General features: G+C 41.3%; 1 protein-coding gene across 1 annotated transcript; it reads left to right on the top strand.

Moving 5' to 3' along the window:
* The first annotated feature begins 3,381 nt into the window (after nt 1-3,381).
* Nucleotides 3,382-17,599, top strand: LOC125905799 (chondroitin sulfate synthase 3-like). Its single transcript, XM_049604020.1, has 3 exons — nt 3,382-4,562; nt 8,607-8,890; nt 11,785-17,599. Exons 1-3 carry the CDS (start codon nt 3,986-3,988, stop codon nt 13,354-13,356), a joined length of 2,433 nt encoding a protein of 810 aa, XP_049459977.1. The 5' UTR covers nt 3,382-3,985; the 3' UTR covers nt 13,357-17,599.
* The last annotated feature ends 1,896 nt before the right edge of the window (nt 17,600-19,495 follow it).

Raw genomic sequence — 19,495 nt, 5'->3', positions numbered from 1 at the left:
TGTTTTTGAAATGTAGTTGTGTTTTATGTAATGTTGTGTTTGTGAAATGTTGTGGTGTTTTGTGAAATGTAGTGTTTTGTGAAACATTATTGTGTTTGTAAAATATTGTAATGTTTTGTGAAATTTTGTTGAGTTTGGGAAATATTGTTTTTGTAAAATGTTGTTGTGTTTGGGAAATGTTGTGTTTTTTGAAATGTTATATCTGTGAAATGTTGTTGTGTTTTGTCCCTCAGGGACACCATATAAACAAGACAGGGCCACAGGTAGTAATGCATAGTTGATATTGCAAAAAATGCAAACTGCAAGCCCAATATCACAAATCACAATTTGCCTCACAGGGCTTTACAGCATACGACATCCCTCTGTCCTTAGGACCCTCACAGCAGATAAGGAAAAACTAAAAAAAAAAAAAAAAACTTTAATGGGGGAAAAAAACAGTAGAAACCTCAAGAAGAGCAACTGAGGAGGGATCCCTCTTCCAGGACGGACAGACGTGCAATAGATGTCATACAGAACAGATCAACATAATAAATTAACAGTAATCCGTATGTATGACAATAACCATATGTGTATAATAACAGTAGAAGTATGACTAATGATAACAACAGGAGGAATCAGACAGGACCACGGCAGCAGCACATCCACACACTTCACCCTATCCAGGCACCGCTGCGATATAAGTTAACCTGCGAAACAGTGGAGCAACAATTTTGCGATGTTAAAGAAGCTCCAAAAATGGACATCAATGCTAAATCCAGGAGCCCTTGCAGCCTACATAAGAGAAAAGGGCCAGACAATAGCCCTGTTGAGCCCCAAACATAAAACAAGCAAAATGTACAGGCTGAAGTACCTAACAAAACGGAAGAAGTACAACAAGCCCATTCTACCACTGAAGGTCCAGAGGAGAAGACAGAAGAAGAAGAACCAGAACTGGTTATCCATTACTTGACCTACATGTCTCCAGTAAGTAACCTGTCACCACTGCAGGCAGAGCCAGTTAAGCCCACTGATCTCAGCATGCTGGGTTCTCTGCAGGACTGTCTGTCTGATGGGAAAAAATGGATGTTGTTATCTTCAGCTCAATTCTAATAAAACAGCAATCCTTATCATTGGATCCCAGCATATCAATAAAGAAATACTGCCACAACACATAAAGTCTGTTGCAAGAAATCTCAGTGTTATGTTTGATAGTAATTAATGTTTTTAGGAACATATCCCTAAGCTTGACCAATCATGTTTTTATCAAAGAAATATTGCAAAAAAAAAAAATAACTCTTAGAGATACAGAAACTGTTGTACATGCTTTTATCTCTTCATGCCTCCATTATTGTAGAAGCATTTACACTTGTCTTAAATTAAAAAACTGTGAAACAGCTACAGATTGCATAGAACTCAGCCAAGACCTTGCCAAGAGGTAAGATCAAAGGTTTTAGCCTCGTAACATTACCTCCCAGTCTGTTTTAGGACTGATTTTCAGGTGTTATTGGTCACTTTTAAGGCTTTAGTCTTCATGGCCTGGCTCCAGATTTCATTTCAGACCTTTTAATCCCTTATGACCCTTTGCATAGTTTATGATCCGCAAGCAGGGGTCCTCTATTTGTTCTAGAGTCCAGACTGAAGACTAAAGGGGACAGAGCTTTTGAAATCAGAACCCTAAAGCTCTGTAGGCAGAGCGTAAGGGAATTCTAAATTGGTGGAACGCTCTTGTCCCACTGTCAGCCATCAGCGGTGCAGTATGGACATTAGGGAACAGCAGGTAATTTGGCTACCAGTGGGGTGTCCAGCTCCTGCTTGGCGTGGTGGATGATGGGTGCCAAATCCACTCTGCAGTCAAGGCAAAGAGGCCAGGCAGATTGCTGAGAGGGTGACAGTGCGTGGGCAGCTCCTCTTCCATCAGTCATCCCCCTCATCATATTCATCCCAAAATTTGGGCTGGCGTGCTTGCTCTCTGTAAATCATCATCCCAAGAGAAGCGCAAGACAGGTGGGGCAGGAATCAGTCCCAGCTTGGTGCCCCTAGCCAAGACAGCGGAGCCAGACCTTATGGTTGTCGGAGGACAACAGGAGGAGGAGCATAAGTATATGGAACAAAGTTTGCTAGAAAAGATGTTGTCAACACCAGAGGATGTCTGGAATCGTAAGGTAGACCTTGATGAGCAGCAGGTGTGCTGTGGTTTTATAGTGTGTCATTGTTACCTCCTTCCTGGAAAGTGAAAATCTATCATATCTGCAGTTGTAAATGTGGTGTGACTATATTTTGTTTTAGTACAATTTTGCTCCAGATGCTAATATATATATATATATATATATGTGTGTGTGTGTGTGTGTGTGTGTGTGTGTGTGTGTGTGTGTGTGTGTGTAAACTCTCATATTTAGTTAGATACTTTCTAAACTCAGCATGTGTCCAAGGTGTCCAAAGACTAAACCATTGTCCTGGAGATTAGCCCTAGCTGATCTTTCTGGGGCTTCAGTTTAATATCGCTTTGACTCTGCTGCCACCTGCTGGTGCAGTAGTTCTGCGCAGCTCATCAAAAATAAACTGCAGACTGATCAACACTAACATATCACAGTTTAATACAAATTACCCCCCGCTGTTTTCAGGATCTAAATTTTCTTATAGCGCACTGAAGACTTGTTGAATTACTCTATCCATCTATTGAAGAGCTCAAAGGAAACAACCTTATATATTTGCTGTTTTATCCTTGATAATTAGGGTTTTTGCAGTATTGTGTAAATTGTTTCTTTTTTCTATCTAAAATTTGAAACCATGAAACGTATTGCTCATTAATAATGAATAGCTGTCTGCTGTTAAGCGAAATATCATTGCTAGATTCGCAAATAAAACGCTTTTACTTTGAAAGGTCAGTCCGGTATTTTCGCTGCTGGCATAGAAATGCATAAATTACTGCTGAACACTTCTACTTTGCAGGGTTATCCTATTTCATTAGGACAAATATTATTACATGTGAGATTACAGTGTTTCTGTGATAGAAAAATCGTTATGAGTCACTTTGTAAGTCCTACTTATCTGTAGGGATGAAGCTTTTGTTTTGTCACAAAGAAACATAATATCGGAAGTCTCCTTTTCAGTTAGGAACATTAAAACACTAAAATAGGTTGATGGTGGATAAGTAGGCCTATCTGTCAAAATAAAAGTACCAGCGTCCTGCTTTGACATTTATTATGAATTAGAACCATCAGTATTGCATAAGATTGTGTATAGACTTTATACTTACACTTTACTAACTGGCTGTGAGAAAATTAAGACTTTAGTTGTGGACTCCTGTAGATTTAGAGAAACCAAGCTTTTATTTTGAAGAAAGAAACCCCCGACTGGAAATCTTATTACACTGATAACGGAACACAGACACAACATGATGACACGTTAACTGTCACTGGGATGTAGGGAAATCCCTAATGAATTTGGCATGAAAAAACACCATGTAGGTCTACACGTCAGTGTTAAAGTTGACGGTGAGTCGGGAGCGGGTTAAAGTGAGCTACAGCTCAGTGACTGCTGTTGGAGGAAGCTGACGTGTTTGTGGTATTATTGGACTACGTTAGCTAAATCCTAGAAAAGCACAGTGGTAAGGACTGATCCTAACACCATGACGGATAATAAAGAACCAGCGGGACTCTACAGTGGAGTCCGGGAATTTATCGCGGCTGCTAGTGGGAGTGGAACTTAGCTATAAAATATTTCCTTGTGGGGCTGCTGTACGGTTTAAGACATAGTTTGGAATGGGACGGGCGAGCCTTGAGGATGGGGCGGACTGTTCTGAAAGGGATACGTGTTTTTTTTAAGCCCCATGAATTACGCTATCAGAGGTGGAAGGTGTATTTTTCCACATCAGGTAGACACGTATAATGCTCTACACAGAGATGTTGGATGTCCATGTACGTCAGCACCTCCCCAGACAACGGCAGCATTCATACATTTCCACTCCATTCACCGCAGAGCTCAACTGATCGGAGGGTGAGAAGCAATGGCTCTGAAGTCAAGGAGACCGTGGACGACCGTGATTTTCGGTGTCTTTCTCGGGTTCACCGCGTCCTCCTGGCTCATCGTGCCTCAGGTTCTGGAAAGTAAAGGGAAGAAATCTCCCATGTGTCTGTACTACAGTGACTCCTCTGTCGGTAAAGGTCCCGCTAACCCCGGGAACACCGCGGCTCTCAAAGACCGGGACAGCCCGCACTTGAGTCAGGAGGAGGACAGGTTGTTCAGTACAGGGAACAGTAGCGGAGACACCGGGACACCGGTAAGCAAACCGAAGCATTTCCTCTATGTAGGTGTGATGACAGCGAAAAAATATGTACAAACTCGCGCCGTGGCTGCGTACAGGACCTGGGTGAGCTCTATACCTGGGAAGGTGGAGTTCTTCTCGAGCGATGGTTCGGACACCGTCCACGTGCCCGTCCCCGTCCCGGTGGTTTCGCTGGCAGGTGTGGACGACTCGTACCCGCCACAGAAGAAGTCATTCATGATGCTCAAGTACATCCACGACCACTACCTGGATAAATATGAGTGGTTCATGCGGGCTGATGATGATGTTTATATAAGAGGTGATTATTCTGTGTGTGTGTGTGTGTGTGTGTGTGTGTGTGTGTGTACACGTGCGCGTGCCGTGAGACAGTTTAAGTCAAGGAGATACTATGTTGCTGTAGTCAAATATTAAGCTACGAAAAAATGATTATTTAAAATAAACCACTATAAATCATAGGCCTATATTTTAAACTGTATTCACTTTCAAAGACCACGCCAATAAGATTAAGTTTTAGAATGGATTATTGCATATGATAGATTTAGAGTTTGGAGGAAAGGATGAAGGGATGAATGGGTGAGGGTTGAGGGTGGAATGGATGAGGGATGAAGGGACTAGGGTCAGAGAATGAATGGATGAACTCAGTGACGGCAGTGTTGGCAGCCGGAACCAGACCAGCTGATTTGGCCCGCTTCTGGTGCGTCTGGTGGTGAGTCTCAGCCGAATCTGGCAACTAATGGTGCCCGACTCATTTCTTGTGGTGTGCCAAGTTTAGGCCAATGCTGAGCCAGGTCATTTTTGATAACAGCTCAGTAATTGCAGTGTTGGCAGCTGAAATCGGGCCAGCTGTTTTAGCCTGATTTTGGGGTGTTATTCATGCCGAGTCTCAGCCGAGTCGGGCAACCAGACGCGACCCAACTAATTTCATTCAGCATGCTGAGTTTAGGCCAATGCTGGACCAGGTGATTTTGGCTACCTGTGAAGGGTTAGGGATGACAGGATTAGGGTCGAGGGATGAAGGCTGGCACTCTGGGCCATGGGCACGTGCAATGACAGATGTGTTGTTTAAAGGCAGGAACGCAGGAGGGAGACAGGGAGTGGAGACTGAGTGGGGGAGTTGTCTCTTCCTAAACTTGTCTTAGGATAGAGCCCCCGCTGCGTTCTTTATGCAGAAAGGAAGTGAGAAAAAGATGTAAAAGGGATTGGGTGGGTTGGATGTGAGAAATGCATCAAAGAGAAAGAGAATGGATCCAGTGTGCTTAAATACTGTACTTTTGGGCGGCAATGGGATATGTTCGAGGGGTTGACTTTGTTTCCGAACCTAGTTTTATAAAACTACACGTTTTACATTTAACATACCAACAATAAATCTTGCCAGCATCTTAACTTAATTGTAATGCATTTTTTCAATTGTGGAATTGCGTGATAACAACAAAACAGTGACACAGACAAACCTCAAACAATAGGACAGACAATGGATAGACATACATATATATATATATATATATATATATATATATATATATATACACACACACACATTGAAGTTTATAGATTATGTTGCATTTAAATGCATTTAAAGGCAGGGCTGGTTTATCCAGTGGGCAAAGCTCTGTGCCACTCAAGGGCCACATATTAAAGATCCAGTGTGTAGGATTTAGGTCATATATTGGCAGAAACGGAATACAATATAAATAGTCAGTACAGTAAGTAGTAGAGTACAGTAGTAGTGTTTATACCAGTTTAAATCACCTTGGGTCTCATTTATAAACATTGCATACACATAAAATGAGGCCTGAAAGAGTATACACCACTTCCCACACAAAAGTTGTGATCTATGAAAACAGACTTGATGAGTGAAACTTTGACTCATGAACACTTTGGATGGGAAAGTGGTGATGCAGATGGTGAGGTCATGTGGAAGCCAGATAGCCAGATAGTTGTTTTATAAATGAGAAACCTAGTCCATTTGTTTTGGAGAGGAAGAGAATAATGTGGGGATAATTTGGCTCCTGGTAAAAACCTCCTGAGCATCTGGATCTGAAGTTATCAGAGAAAAAAGATGAGCACACTTAGCAGGTAGTGGAGGAGACGCCAAACATGCCAAACTGCATCTGATATGTACACTGGTTAGTAACATGAAACTGCTTTATTCAGGGTTTTTCTGGTTTAGATCACCTGGTCTGTTTGTTCTAGAGAGGAAGAGACTTCTATAGATAATTCGGCTCCCAGTAAAAACCTCCTGAACAATGCACACTGAAGGAATTCTAGCTGGAAGAAGTTTCAGCTGGTTGCAAACTGCACTTCAATGCTTGATGCTACAAAATCCCTTGGGACTGATCATTGGCTCATTGGCACTGAATGACAACTTTGGTCTTATTTTTGTAGTTCATAAATAATAACAACACTGTGCTCACCAAGTTAATGGATGAGATCTGAGAACATGACCGCAGATTTTAAAAGAAGTCTGAAGGGTCGAGAGACACAAGCAGGTTGGAGACAAACCCCCAGGTTAGACAAACTTGTCCAACGATAAACAATAAAACTGTCACCCAAACTTTTTGTTGTACAAGTCCATCACAGTTTACTGACCCACTTCCTGCTCCAATGTTGACTCACTCTAGTTTCGTGCACACAGTTTTCCCATTTGATGAGGGATTATTAGCGATGTTGTGGGGGCAGTTAATTTTAGTTTTACCTCCAAAACTTACTAAGTTATGGGCTTGTTTCCAACCTGTCCGATCCCCTGACTGCTCTTGACCCATCAGACTTCCTTTTAGATCATAAGATAGAAGATGTTGTATGCTATAAAGATTGTAAAGCCCCATGAAGAATTTTTTAAATATTGGCCTTTATAAATGAAATTGACCAGACTTCACTAAAAGCAATGATGGCCATAACTTCCGAAATAAGTCCCAGACTTTTATAAAGCTAAATCATCCTATAACTTAATCCCTAAACTGCTTTTAAATGACTGAGTTTGACCTCATTCTACTGTGAGTCACAGGATAAAAAGGGCTCTTTGTGCCCAGTTAACATCGAGGTACATTACCATTCGCTATAGAAGCATGCAGGTTTACTGATCTTTTGTTTGTGATGTAATTTAGGTGAGACTGACGATGGAGTCCATTTTATTTGCTTATCCTACTATCCTACTATTATCCTACTATCCTACTATTAAAATGGAGAAACCTCTGTCCCTCCGTCCGTCCGTCCATCTGTCTGTCTGTCATCATCCTTTTTCCTCCTCACTGCTTTGACCTACTTCTCTGACCTTGCGTTCATCTTGGTCATGTGCAGACAGCCACGATGCCGTTTTTGCATTTTATCCACATTTCTACTGTTTATATTCGCGTTTTTGTCCACTACCCATTCACACTGTGAGCACCATTAGCAGTGCGAGCTGCGCATTGCGCTGAGACCACTTTGAAAACACTTGCGCTGGGACCACAGTTTGGCTGGGAAGCCTTTATCTCCAACACTTGCGGATCAACACCTGTATGTGTGTATCTGTGTGCCCGTGCATGGCCCCGCACACGCGCGTGCCTCCGTGCCGTCAGCCGAAACTATGCTCCATGTATTTTGCCATAAAGCATTGTTCTAAATACAGTGTGCATTGTTTGTCTTACATTAATATTTATAACACAGTGCATTTACAGTGCTCTGATTTTGCATCTCCTCTAATATACTGTTTTTGACTTCTTAGGCCTCTATACATAATACATCCCCGGGTATGGACTAGTTGTATGATTATTTATGGGCTACCCTTTTTAGTAAAATGTTCTTCCTTTCTGATGTGATCTTGTGAATGAATGATTATTTTTTTAAATAAACACAAGAAGTTTGTGCTCTAGATAAAGGCTCAGCGCTCAGTGAATAACCTCCTAAGCCCTATGATAAGCTATTAGGGCAAGGCTTAACTATACAGACCAGTGAGCAGTGATAACTAACATGTCTTTGGGGTCATCAGGTGGGAACCTCCTTTCACCAGTGTTTCGTCTAGTTGGTCCCACGACACCTCCAGGAGGCTAGACAGTGATCTCTGGCGTCCCAGAGACACTCCCCTAATGCCAGGTCTCACTGCTACCCGCACCAACCCAATAACCTCCTTTACCTTACTTACACATGGCTTTCTCAGCCCAAACAGCATTGAGAGAAACCTGAGCTGTGTTTTAGGAAGGGAACCTTTTTGTGGCTGAATTATTGATAGAGCCCAGGATAGAAGAATAATTCTCAAAGTTGTGTTTATTTCTGAAGTGTTTCACTACCACAATGGAACATGTCTTGTCTGTATGACTTACTGTATCATGAAAAAAAAATCCCATCTTATTTCCCCCTCTGCCAGGTGAGAAGCTGGAGGTGTTCCTGCGGTCACTGAACAGCAGTAAGCCCCTTTACCTGGGACAGACAGGCCTGGGCATGGCTGAGGAGTTGGGCAGATTGGCCCTCGAACCTGGAGAGAACTTCTGCATGGGCGGCCCAGGGATGATCTTTAGCAGAGAAGTTTTACGCAGGATGGTTCCTCACATCAGTACCTGTCTGAGGGAGATGTACACCACCCATGAAGATGTGGAAGTTGGCCGCTGTGTGCGGCGATTTGGAGGAACACAGTGTGTGTGGTCATATGAGGTATGGACTGAGTCTGCTGTTTGTTTCTAGAGTATCAGTGACAGTCAGTAGGTAGTAGGTAGTAATTATGGTGAAGTGAAATGAAAGCTTTTCACTACTGATTTAGTTTTAAGATTTCATTAAAACCAACTGCAAGGAAAACTATTTTTGTAATGGAGGCCCTCTTATTTGGTGATAGACAATCATAGCAAAGCCAGTCCACTTTATATCAGGGCTTTTATAAGAACATCGTTCACTTTCATTGCGCGTGGAGGGGTTTATATAGACAAGAGAGAACATTATAGAGGGATGATAGACATCCACTGTATGTAAGGAAGAGTGAAAGGGCAAAATCTCTAAGATCTGCATCCATTATAATATTAACAGTTTAGTGGTTTTAATGACTTATCTTTATTTATTATATTTATTTCCTGAATGGTGAATATTAGCAGAAGGAAAACAGTAACATTTCTGCTCCTGCTTCACAGACTTAAGAGGCAACATGACAGAACCAAACAAGAAAAAGCAACAGCAATGGATGCACAAAATGTTTTTTATATTTTATTTTTTTGGTCAGTGACACATTAGAGAGACAATTCAAATTTTGTGAAGTGGAGTTGTATGGGGTACTTATCCATAGATAGTATATTACATACAGTAGATGTCAGTCGGTACAACCACAGTTTGGAGAAGCAGGCTGGAGTCTGACAAGCAAGCTATTCAAATCTGTTGCTGTGGATGGGGGCCAGTAACGAAACGTATTTTAGCAACCTTAAAAAAAAGTCCCACCTAAAAAAAAAGTCAATATGTAATAAGTGTACAATATATTTAGAATATTTCCACTGCTTTACCTTAATGTCAGACTGATTTACAATGGGGAAAATGACGTCATTACATTGCTATATTGAAAGCCAGACTCCATTAAGAAAAACTTTCATTTTAGCTTGCTAACCACAAGAGCTGCTGATCTACCACTGCTTTGAACAGTTGTTTTACGTTTAAAAGGATTAGTTCAGATTCACCAAAATCACACAATAACACAAACTAACTAATCGAAGCAGAGGTAGACCAGCAGCTCGCATGTTCAGCAAGGTAAAATTACTGTTTTTCTTAATGGAGTCTGATGGCTTTGATGAGGTCATAGATGGGAAACTAAAGCCTTAAACAATAGTTAAGCTGGAACGGGCTGTCTAACGGAAAGGGAAAATGGTGAAAATACTCTAAATATAACATACACTTAAAGTGATGTTGGTTTTGTGAAGTGGGACTTTTTTCAGGTGACTAAAATGCGTTTTGTTGTTGACCCCTTCACAGCAGTCCATTGTTTAGCTTTCATGTCGGACTCGAGCCTGCTTTGCCAAACTGATATCTATTGTAGGTAATTCTGCGTTTCCACCAAACACTTGCAGTATGGTACCTTTGGAACCAAAAGTTACCCTTTCTGACATGGTACCTCGACCCTTAGTCCGTTTAAAGCTTCCTCCACAAACAGTTCTCTTAAATGTGGGCGGGGTTATTGTCACTCACTGCTCCGTCCAGCACTCACTGCATTTTCTCTTCACCGGTGACACAGATGAAAGTCTGCACCTCATTTATAATTCACAGAACGGAGTTACATGCCAAAATTTTCAGAACAAAATAGAACAGGCTGCAGTGAGAGTCTCTCTCAATGGGATATTTGAAAATAGCTTGTTTGTGCATTTGGTCCTTTTCAGGCAAGCGCATGGGTCTAGTGTTGCTGTAGCCCACAGGAACTATACTCTACAACGCTTTTTTTTCTCCAAGTGAGGATTAGAATATTTGCAGTTCACGTAATCTGGTTGAAATTGATATATATTTTTCAACACTTGAAGATCCATTCATTGTTAAAAGTGTATGTCATCCAAGAGAGGCAATAAAAACTAATGGAATGGTCAAAGTGAAATTTAAGGTGTGTTGATGGATTCACATTGTCAACTCATGCATTGAGTAACATTCCACCTTTGAAGTTGCTGGCTGTGGGCCCAGTGAATTAAGTTAATTTTTTTTTTCTCAGTCTACAGCTGCGGCGAAAGGGCAGCAAATCATCCTTTCATTTTATAGTTATACAGTAGTTTACGAATGTATGTAAGACTTGCCACAGTATGAACAGTGGTTACATATGCCTCAAAACCAGTCACAACTTAGCCCGGAGCAAGACTGACTGTCTGCTACTGACCAGTCAATGGACTGCAGTGTTTCTACCTCCACCTTTTAGCACCAGATCTGTGTGCTAGGTACCCCATCAGAGGGATGACCAAAATGGGGACAGTTAGAAGCGGTTCTGTTGGTACCATCCACAACTTTTCACAGAGGAAACATAAAAAATGTGTACTGAACTGAACTGTATCAGAATGCTTGGTGGAAACCAAGCTTAATATACTGACTATGGATAAGTACCCCACACAACCCCACATCAAAAATCCCGAAACTATCCCCTTAAAATATACATATAATATAAATATACAAATATACATATATTTGATTTTAACCAATTTGTTTAAATTTGTGGATTAGCTTTTTTTGTTTCATGTTTTTTTTTACTTTAAGTCTGTATAATTTTGTCTTTTAATTTGTTATTTTATCAATATAGTTGATTGAGTTTTGATTTTTATACCATTCCCCACTTAGCATAGCCTGCACTCTTGAATGCATCTTTTTCTTTTTCCAAATGTCCTGCCCACATAGTAGCAAAGACTTATCAGTATATTTGTCAGTTAAATACATTCTTTAGCTAAGTGGGCAGTAAATCATTAAAGAACAAAGCCATTGTGTTAGAAAGCATAGTTGGTCTATTTTAATCAATGTGGCATATGGTAAAAAGAGTCCAGTGTTATTTGCTCTGGTACTAGGATATGATCCATGCTCTTATCATGGTGTTGCATCTCTCTCCATAGATGCAGCAGCTCTTCTATGAGAACTATGAACACAACAAGAAAGGTTTCATCGAAGAGCTTCACAGTAGCAAGATCCACAATGCCATTACACTTCACCCCAATAAAAAGCCTGCCTACCAGTACCGCCTCCACAGCTACATGCTGAGCCGTGAGATCTCCAGGCTTTGTTACCAAACCCTTCTGCTCCACCGCGAAGGCCTGATCATGAGTTACCTCAGTGATACAGAAATACTGTGGGAGGACCAACAGCTGGGGTCCCCACCTTCCTACATGCGCTATAAGCCCAGTGAGAGAAATGATGTAATTGAGTGGGATTTCCTGACTGGCCGTCATGTTTATTCTGCTGCTGAGAACAAGATTGCTAGGCAAAGCCTTGGGAACTTGCTTCGGACTGCACTGGAAGACATTATCCTCCAGGTCATGGAGATGATTAATGAGAATTCGAAAACGCGTGGCCGTGTAATTGACTTTAAAGAGATTCAATATGGCTACTACAGGGTGGATCCAATGCATGGTGCAGAGTACATCATAGACTTACTGCTTCTGTACAAGAAACATAAGGGACGCAAAATTACAGTGCCTGTGAGGCGACATGCTTACCTTCAGCAGTCCTTTAGCCGACCCTTCTTTACTGAAACTGAAGAGTTAGATGTGGCTGAACTTGTGGCGTCCATCAACTCTGAATCCCAATCCCTGTCTTTCCTTTCCAATTCTCTGAGGTTCTTATCACCTTTCCAGGTCTATGAATCAAACAGGGAAATGTGGGAGCAAAGCCAGAGAAAGGTCAACATCCTTGTACCCTTATCTGGTCGCTATGACACCTTTGTCCGCTTCATGGAGAACTTTGAGAAAGTGTGTTTGATACCCAAACAAAATGTTAAGCTCTCTGTCATTCTGATGGAAAGTGGGAGCAATCAGAGCAGAGGAAGACACATGCAGTTAATTAAAGACTACTACAGGAAGTATCCCAAAGCTGACCTGTCCATAATCTCCATGATGGGCAACTTTTCCCGAGGACTGGCTCTTGAGCTGGGCTCATCACAGCTTCATAATAACTCTCTGCTCTTCTTCTGTGATGTGGATCTAATCTTTAGTGGTGATGCCTTGCAGCGTTGCAGAGACAATGCTGTCCAAGGGAGACAAGTCTATTTTCCTGTTGTCTTTAGTCAGTACAACCCCAAGATAGTGTATTCTGAAAAGGCCCCAAGAGAAAACAAATTTGTGCTGACCAAAAAAAGTGGTTTCTGGCGAGATTATGGATTTGGAATCAGCTGTGTTTTCAAGAGTGATTTACTAAAAGCCGGAGGTTTTGACACCTCAATCTTAGGCTGGGGATTGGAGGACGTAGACCTGTATACAAAAGTTATTAATTCTGGTTTGAAAGTGTTACGCAGTCAAGAACCAGGTATTGTCCACATTTATCATCCTGTCCACTGCAACTCAAGTCTTGAGCAGAAACAACACAAAATGTGCCTTGGGTCAAGAGCGAGTACGTTTGCGTCGACGATGCAGTTAGCAGAGCTATGGCTGGAGAAACACATAGAGGCTGGATATAACAGAACTTCATCCTGACATTCCAGCCCACCTGGATTCCTCCATACAAGTTTACCTCAGTTCTGCTTGAGTACAGACAGTGATGGACTGTGTGTGTTGTAGCGTAACTGTGGATCGCAGGTCTGTGTAGGCTGGAAAATTTGACCCAGAAAGGACCCGAGACTCCAAAACGGAGACGGACTTAATCTCCGAACTGACCTGACAGCAGGCGGGCCTTACATCGTAGGGACCCAGAGGAAATTGTACACAATGGAGTCTAGGATGGTTGTACCCAATTTGTGGGTGGCTTGTGTAAAACAAGTGTCTGCTACCTTATCCAGTTCCAAACCAGCTGGGAAAACCACTGACTAAATACAAATTGTCTGTTAGTTGGTACGTTGGACATTGTACAGGTCACTACAGCATTACAGATTTATTGATTTAATATTTACTGTAACAATTATGCAAATGTGAGCTTTGAGACCTCTATTGTATTTCCTTAAGGTTTGGGTCAGGGTTAACTGACTCTTACCTTTTTTATTCCATGTATAAATAACCAAGGATACTTTGGAGAGTCGCAAACTTGGGATTTAAAAAAAAAAAAAATGACCCAAAGAACAAGCTACATCACCCAAACTACCTGACGTGTGATTTAAATGTAATAATGGCAGGCTGAAATCAAAGAAAAAAAATTATATTATTATCATAATGTTATTGTCAATCATAAGGATGTTGAAGTGTTGCAGGTTTCATTACGCAGCAGAATCATCTCCTGCAATGCAGTTAACCAGTGAAATGAATAGTTTGTCACTTTGCTCTTCATTAGTGAAGTGACTGTGGAATGTGGATGGCTGCTGTACTGTGAGCAGCATCATGTGCTGGGTGATACAATCTGTGTGTTTGTGATTCTGTGTGTGAGGAACAGGGAGTTGGCCCACTTTAATGCACTACCGTAATCTACCATAATATCCCAGTGAATCTTAACAAATTTCCTCCTGCAGACCTGAAGCTGAGGCTGTGTGGGTACCATCTCTGTCAAAATGATTTCCTGTTGGGCTACTGTTCTAATATTATTTAGCGTGTTGCTCAGTGTTTTTCTAATTTACCCTCTCAAGTCTAGTTGTTTTCTCTCTGGCCTGTGGTAGCCATCACTTGTTAAACTATTTTTTCTTGATGCCAAACCATGTCAAGTCAGCAGCTCACTGCTGTCCTGACTGGGTTTTCTTCCAATAATTGAAATGTAACTGTAGAGGACAGCTAACGTAATGTTTACCATGTGTAGAGCAGTTACCACAATTATGGCATTTGCTTAAATCCTTTCAAGCAAATGCCCGAAGCTGTTCCCACAAAAGGTAAAAAGTTATTAAAAGCTGTCGTTTCCACCAAGGTCCGCATCTGTGATGACAGCCAGGTGCTCCGATAAAGACTTGCAGAAGTGCTAGCTAGCTTGTGGCTGCAGTCTGTAGCAAGAGAATGGAAATCACTTAAACAGCCAAAGATTTATACATAGACAGTTTACCAGTCATCTGAAGTTTGGTGGAAATGTTTTTCCAGGCCAAGTTTTTCTTCTGGTTGTCCTCATAAGTTGTTAGCACTGTAACTCCAGATACCAACATTATCATCTCCGCCATCTTGTCTTCTTTCTGATTCTGTAATGCCTGCTATTTAATCAAGTAAAGCCAGACGACAACTACTGGAAGTTCAACACAGTAAACTCAGCGTGCTACAGCAAAATCTGTGTGCCTGCACATAGCTTGCAACTGCTTCATACCTCAACCGCCTTGTTAGAAACCGCTTCCCCTTTGCCACCTTGCCCTCATTGAAATGACTGGAGGCAGGAAGTTGCTGCGCGGTAGTATGGAAGGGTTTAAAATCCCTATTTTATAGGTTTTCACAGTTTTCCTTTTCACAGTTAGCTCCCACATTGTGTGAGTCACAAATGTACTGTGCCCATCCGTGTGCCCATGGGTGCATATGTCTTAAAATGAGGTATGGTAAGGCTCATTGTTGTGGGATCTCTCCTCGAATGCATTCAGTTGTTCACATGGTTGTTCACAGAGATGATAAGCTTCAAAAATTGTCCTTCTAATGCCACTGTTGGAAAAGTGCAGAAAAGTGCAGAGGGGGAGTGCAGGGCCCAGTCTCTGGACTTACCTGATATCACCTGGTAATTGTTTGAATGTGAGGGGCTACAAAGGTTCGAAATGGTATAAATAGGAACAAGGCAACACTTTGCAGTGACACATCACATTACTTTGACAACACCAAAACATCTTACACATGGAAGTTATGGGTTTAGGACTTTATATTTTATGTTTTTTACTTTTTTCACGGCCAAGATGTGAACATACTCCAGACTCTTGTCTTGCAGAGTGAAATAGAGGTAATTATCAAGAAATCAATTTCTTTGTTTTTCTTAAAACAGCACCATTAAGCAAAATCAAAATAACTGGTTGGTGAATAAACTAGGTGTGTAATATAGCCCAGCAGTTCCCAACTGGTCCAGCCACTGGGCCCATTTAGAATGGATCTGTCTTTTGGACCGCAACCCACCAGTTGGGAACCACTGATATAGCCTATGCCTGCACTCACATACACATAAATCTGTGTTTCTGTGCAAATACAGTACCACATGCTGAAACCATGCTGAAACGCCCATATGTCAGTCTGCCTTGCTTATGTTTTTTTGTTTGTTTGTTTTCTTTGTTTTGTTTTTTTTATTTTTCCAGACTTTCCCTAGTAACCCTGTGTTTTGCAGTGCTATGAATTGCGGATAGTTCCCTCAGGCAAAGTCTGTAGAAATGCAGACTTCAGGAAAATGTGCATGTAGGGTCTGCAGGAGAGTCTTCATGCACTTAAGGTTTTGACAGCCCTAAGCCCTCATGCACTTTGCGGGAACACACCTCAAAGTCCCTGAGTCTGTGAGTGTGGAGATTGGGATTGGGCCGATGACAATAAAGTTACAGGTACACCCAGACAACATAATAAAGCTTCAGTGAAGACAGCAGTTGCATTAGGATTGGCTGACTGATGATGCAGCAGGCCATGTTATCAAAATGTTGGTACATCTCTGGTCATATTGAGCCAATCTAAATTTTGGGCAGACCTGATAGCAGTGGTGATTTCAGTTTGACTGGACCTGGAATGGAGAATGGTTTGAGTTGGGTCAGGTACTCTGATGGAATGTTCCGATAGCTATAGTGTAGTATCTGGTTTTTTTTTTTTTTGGTTTGTTTGTTTTGTGTGTGTGTATGTGTGTGTGTGTGAGAGAGAGAGATTCAATTTTACACTGTTATCTCCCAAAGGACATCATTGGGCCAAGCAAAGGTTTGCTTAGCCATTACTTCATGGCTTCTCCTGGACTGTAATTAATTGTTGTCATCCTTTTCTTACTGCCGTAGTTATTATGACGTTTACACTTCTGCCTCAGGACCACATTTTACCACCCAGTGCGTTGTAGCCTTTTGCTTTAACTGATATGGTGCCCACTGCCTATTGTGTATTTAATGAAAAAGAACAATCTGGTAAATAATAGTCGGAACAAAGAGGCTTTGAGTTAGCCTAGCTCCTACAGAAGGGTACTGCTGCCACCATGACAAAACTTTTCCATGAGTAATAATATACTAACTGTACAGACACTTTTCTTGTTGTAACAATTATCCTAATGAGATATTGAGCAAATATTTTTGCCCTGAGTGCAGCAGCTGTTTTCAGACCTCTTAATCACAGTACACTCCTATTTTTCAGCAATACAAAAAGATGAATAATAAAGTGAAAACTGTGAGTTGAGTGTGATTATCAGACTCTTCTAGTGATAGTTCGTGAATAAAGCTTAAATATATGGCTAAATATATTGGTCATTATGCAACTGGAACATTTATCTGTTATGTTCCAGATTTAATATGCGTTTTGTCATAAAAGAAATGTGAAAGCTCCACAGTGAGTGAGATGATTCATTAGTGTTCATAAACATTTTCTGTTACATTTCTATGGAAGAAAAAAATGGAGCTGTATCCCATAACAATGATAAAACATCTCATAATTCTGAGATCCTCATCTCAGAAACATGACATCCAGCGAAGATGGGTTTCTCATGGTTATGAGATACTGAGCCATATTAACAAGGTAAGGTTTGTTCCTTTTGATGAATGCAATGCACTAATGTAAGTTTCACCATGGAGGCTCACTTGCAGATTCTGTAAAGACTAACTTTATGGTTATGTTATATAATGGCTTTTGAGTCTGCCAGCAATAACAACTGATTATTTATAATAAATGTTTAAACACAGATATTTGGTCAGTGCTTTTATACGCTGTCTGCCTTTGTTTTCATTCTATAAAAGAAGCTGAACTGGTGTACCTTTACTATTTGATAAATCTGCATGCTTGAATAAAAGAACACTGAAGCTTTAATATGATGAAATCAACCAATTCAAAGTTATGGTGCATGTTTTCTGGTATTCAAAAGCTGGTCAGTAAGCACAAATATGAAATAAGCACACAACTTTAAAATCAACTATTTTTACAGTAGACAGTAGTCACTGTAATTTAGTATTATCACTGACAGGTGTGGGGTTATACAGCTGTAACTGTCACATCTATTCAAACATGATGCATTGCATTGTGGGACAGTCAGCAAAAAGTAATCTACATGCCGTAGATAATACGTACTTATTTATTTGTATTGTGGAGATGTCGAATTGCAAAATGTAATGCAGAAATACAGTACCACACTGACAGTTGATAGGACAGACATGTGTGAAAGAGGGAGAGAGAGAGAGAGAGGGAGTGACATGCAGCAGAGGGCCAAAGGCTGGAGTCGAACCTGGGCCGCTGCGGCAACAGTCTTGTACATGCGGCGCCTGCTCTACCACTAAACCATCGACGCCTCAAGATCTGAGACTTTTTCTATGCACACAAAAGACTTATTTCTTTAAAATTTTGGTTGCAAACTAAGCATAGCATTAGCTCAGGTAAGACATGATGTCGAGATCAGCTCTCTGCCTCAGGCTGTCCTTGTATGCGCAAGCTCGAGGAAAGGCAGACAGGCCCCAGAACGGAGCCATACCACCAAATATAATACTGCAAATGTAAATAAATATTTGTTTGACTAAAGTGGTCCTGACTGAAATTGGTTAAGATCTGTGTTAGTGAGCACTTCTCCTTTTGTAAGATAATTCATCCACCTATCAGGTGTGGCATATCAAAATGCTGATTAAACAGCATCATTACTACACGGATGTGCCTTGGGATGGTCACAATAAAAGGTCACTCTAAAATGTACAGTTTGATCACACAACACAATTACATAGATGTCACAAATTTTGAGGGAGTGTGCCACTGGCATGCTGACTGCAGGAATGTCCACATGAGCTGTTGCCAGTGAAGTTAATGTTTATTTCACTGCCATAAGCAGTCTGTAATTATGTTTCCTTGTTGGCAGTACATCCAATCAGCTTCACAACCAGGACCTCCACATCCAGTGTCTTAACCCGCATGACAGTCTGAGATCAGTCACCTGAACAGCTGATGCAACAGTGGCTTTACACACCCAAATAATTTCTGCACAAACCATCAGAAACCATGTCAGTGACGCTCATCTGTATGGTTGTTGTCCTCACCAGGGTCTTGAGTGTTCTCTTCACATACGAATCCTGATCTACACTGTACCAGGCAGATGGCAGATGGCTTGTATGGTGTTATGTGGTCGAGCAGTTTGCTAAAGCCAACGTTGTGGATAGAGTGCTCCATAGTGGCGGTGGGGTTATTGTTGGGCTGGCATAAGCTACAGACAGCAAACACAGGTGCATTTTCTTAGTGGCAGTTTGAATGCTCAGTGACGAAATCCTTAGATCCATTGTCATGCAATTCATCTGCCACCATGACCTCATGTTGCATCATGACAATGCACTGTTCCATGTTGCAAGGATCTGTACACAATTTCTGGAAACTGAGAACATCCCAGTTCTAACATGGCTTGCATCACCAGACATGTCACTGAGTGTGTCTATTTAGGATGCTCTGGATTAGTATGTATGATAGTCTGTTCCAGTTCCTGCCAATATCCAGCAACTTCACACAGCCACTTAAGAGGAGTAGGCCAACATTCCACAGGCCACATTCAACATCCTGATCGACTCTATGTGAAGGAGATGTGTCGTTTGGCATGAAGCAAATG

This window comes from Epinephelus fuscoguttatus, linkage group LG18 (genome assembly GCF_011397635.1).
Source record: "Epinephelus fuscoguttatus linkage group LG18, E.fuscoguttatus.final_Chr_v1".
In the NCBI taxonomy this organism is placed as follows: Eukaryota; Metazoa; Chordata; class Actinopteri; order Perciformes; family Serranidae; genus Epinephelus; species Epinephelus fuscoguttatus.
The sequence above is the reverse complement of the archived record's forward strand: the minus strand, read 5'-3'. Positions and strand labels throughout refer to the sequence as shown.

What these genes read in the sequence shown, in the direction of transcription:
- LOC125905799 (XM_049604020.1), top strand. Translation starts at nt 3,986, where the DNA reads ATGGCTCTGAAGTCAAGGAGACCGTGGACGACCGTGATTTTCGGTGTC. An exon ending in TGATGATGTTTATATAAGAG is followed by an intron (nt 4,563 to 8,606) that starts GTGATTATTCTG and finishes CCCCTCTGCCAG; the next exon opens with GTGAGAAGCTGGAGGTGTTC. An exon ending in AGTGTGTGTGGTCATATGAG is followed by an intron (nt 8,891 to 11,784) that starts GTATGGACTGAG and finishes CTCTCTCCATAG; the next exon opens with ATGCAGCAGCTCTTCTATGA.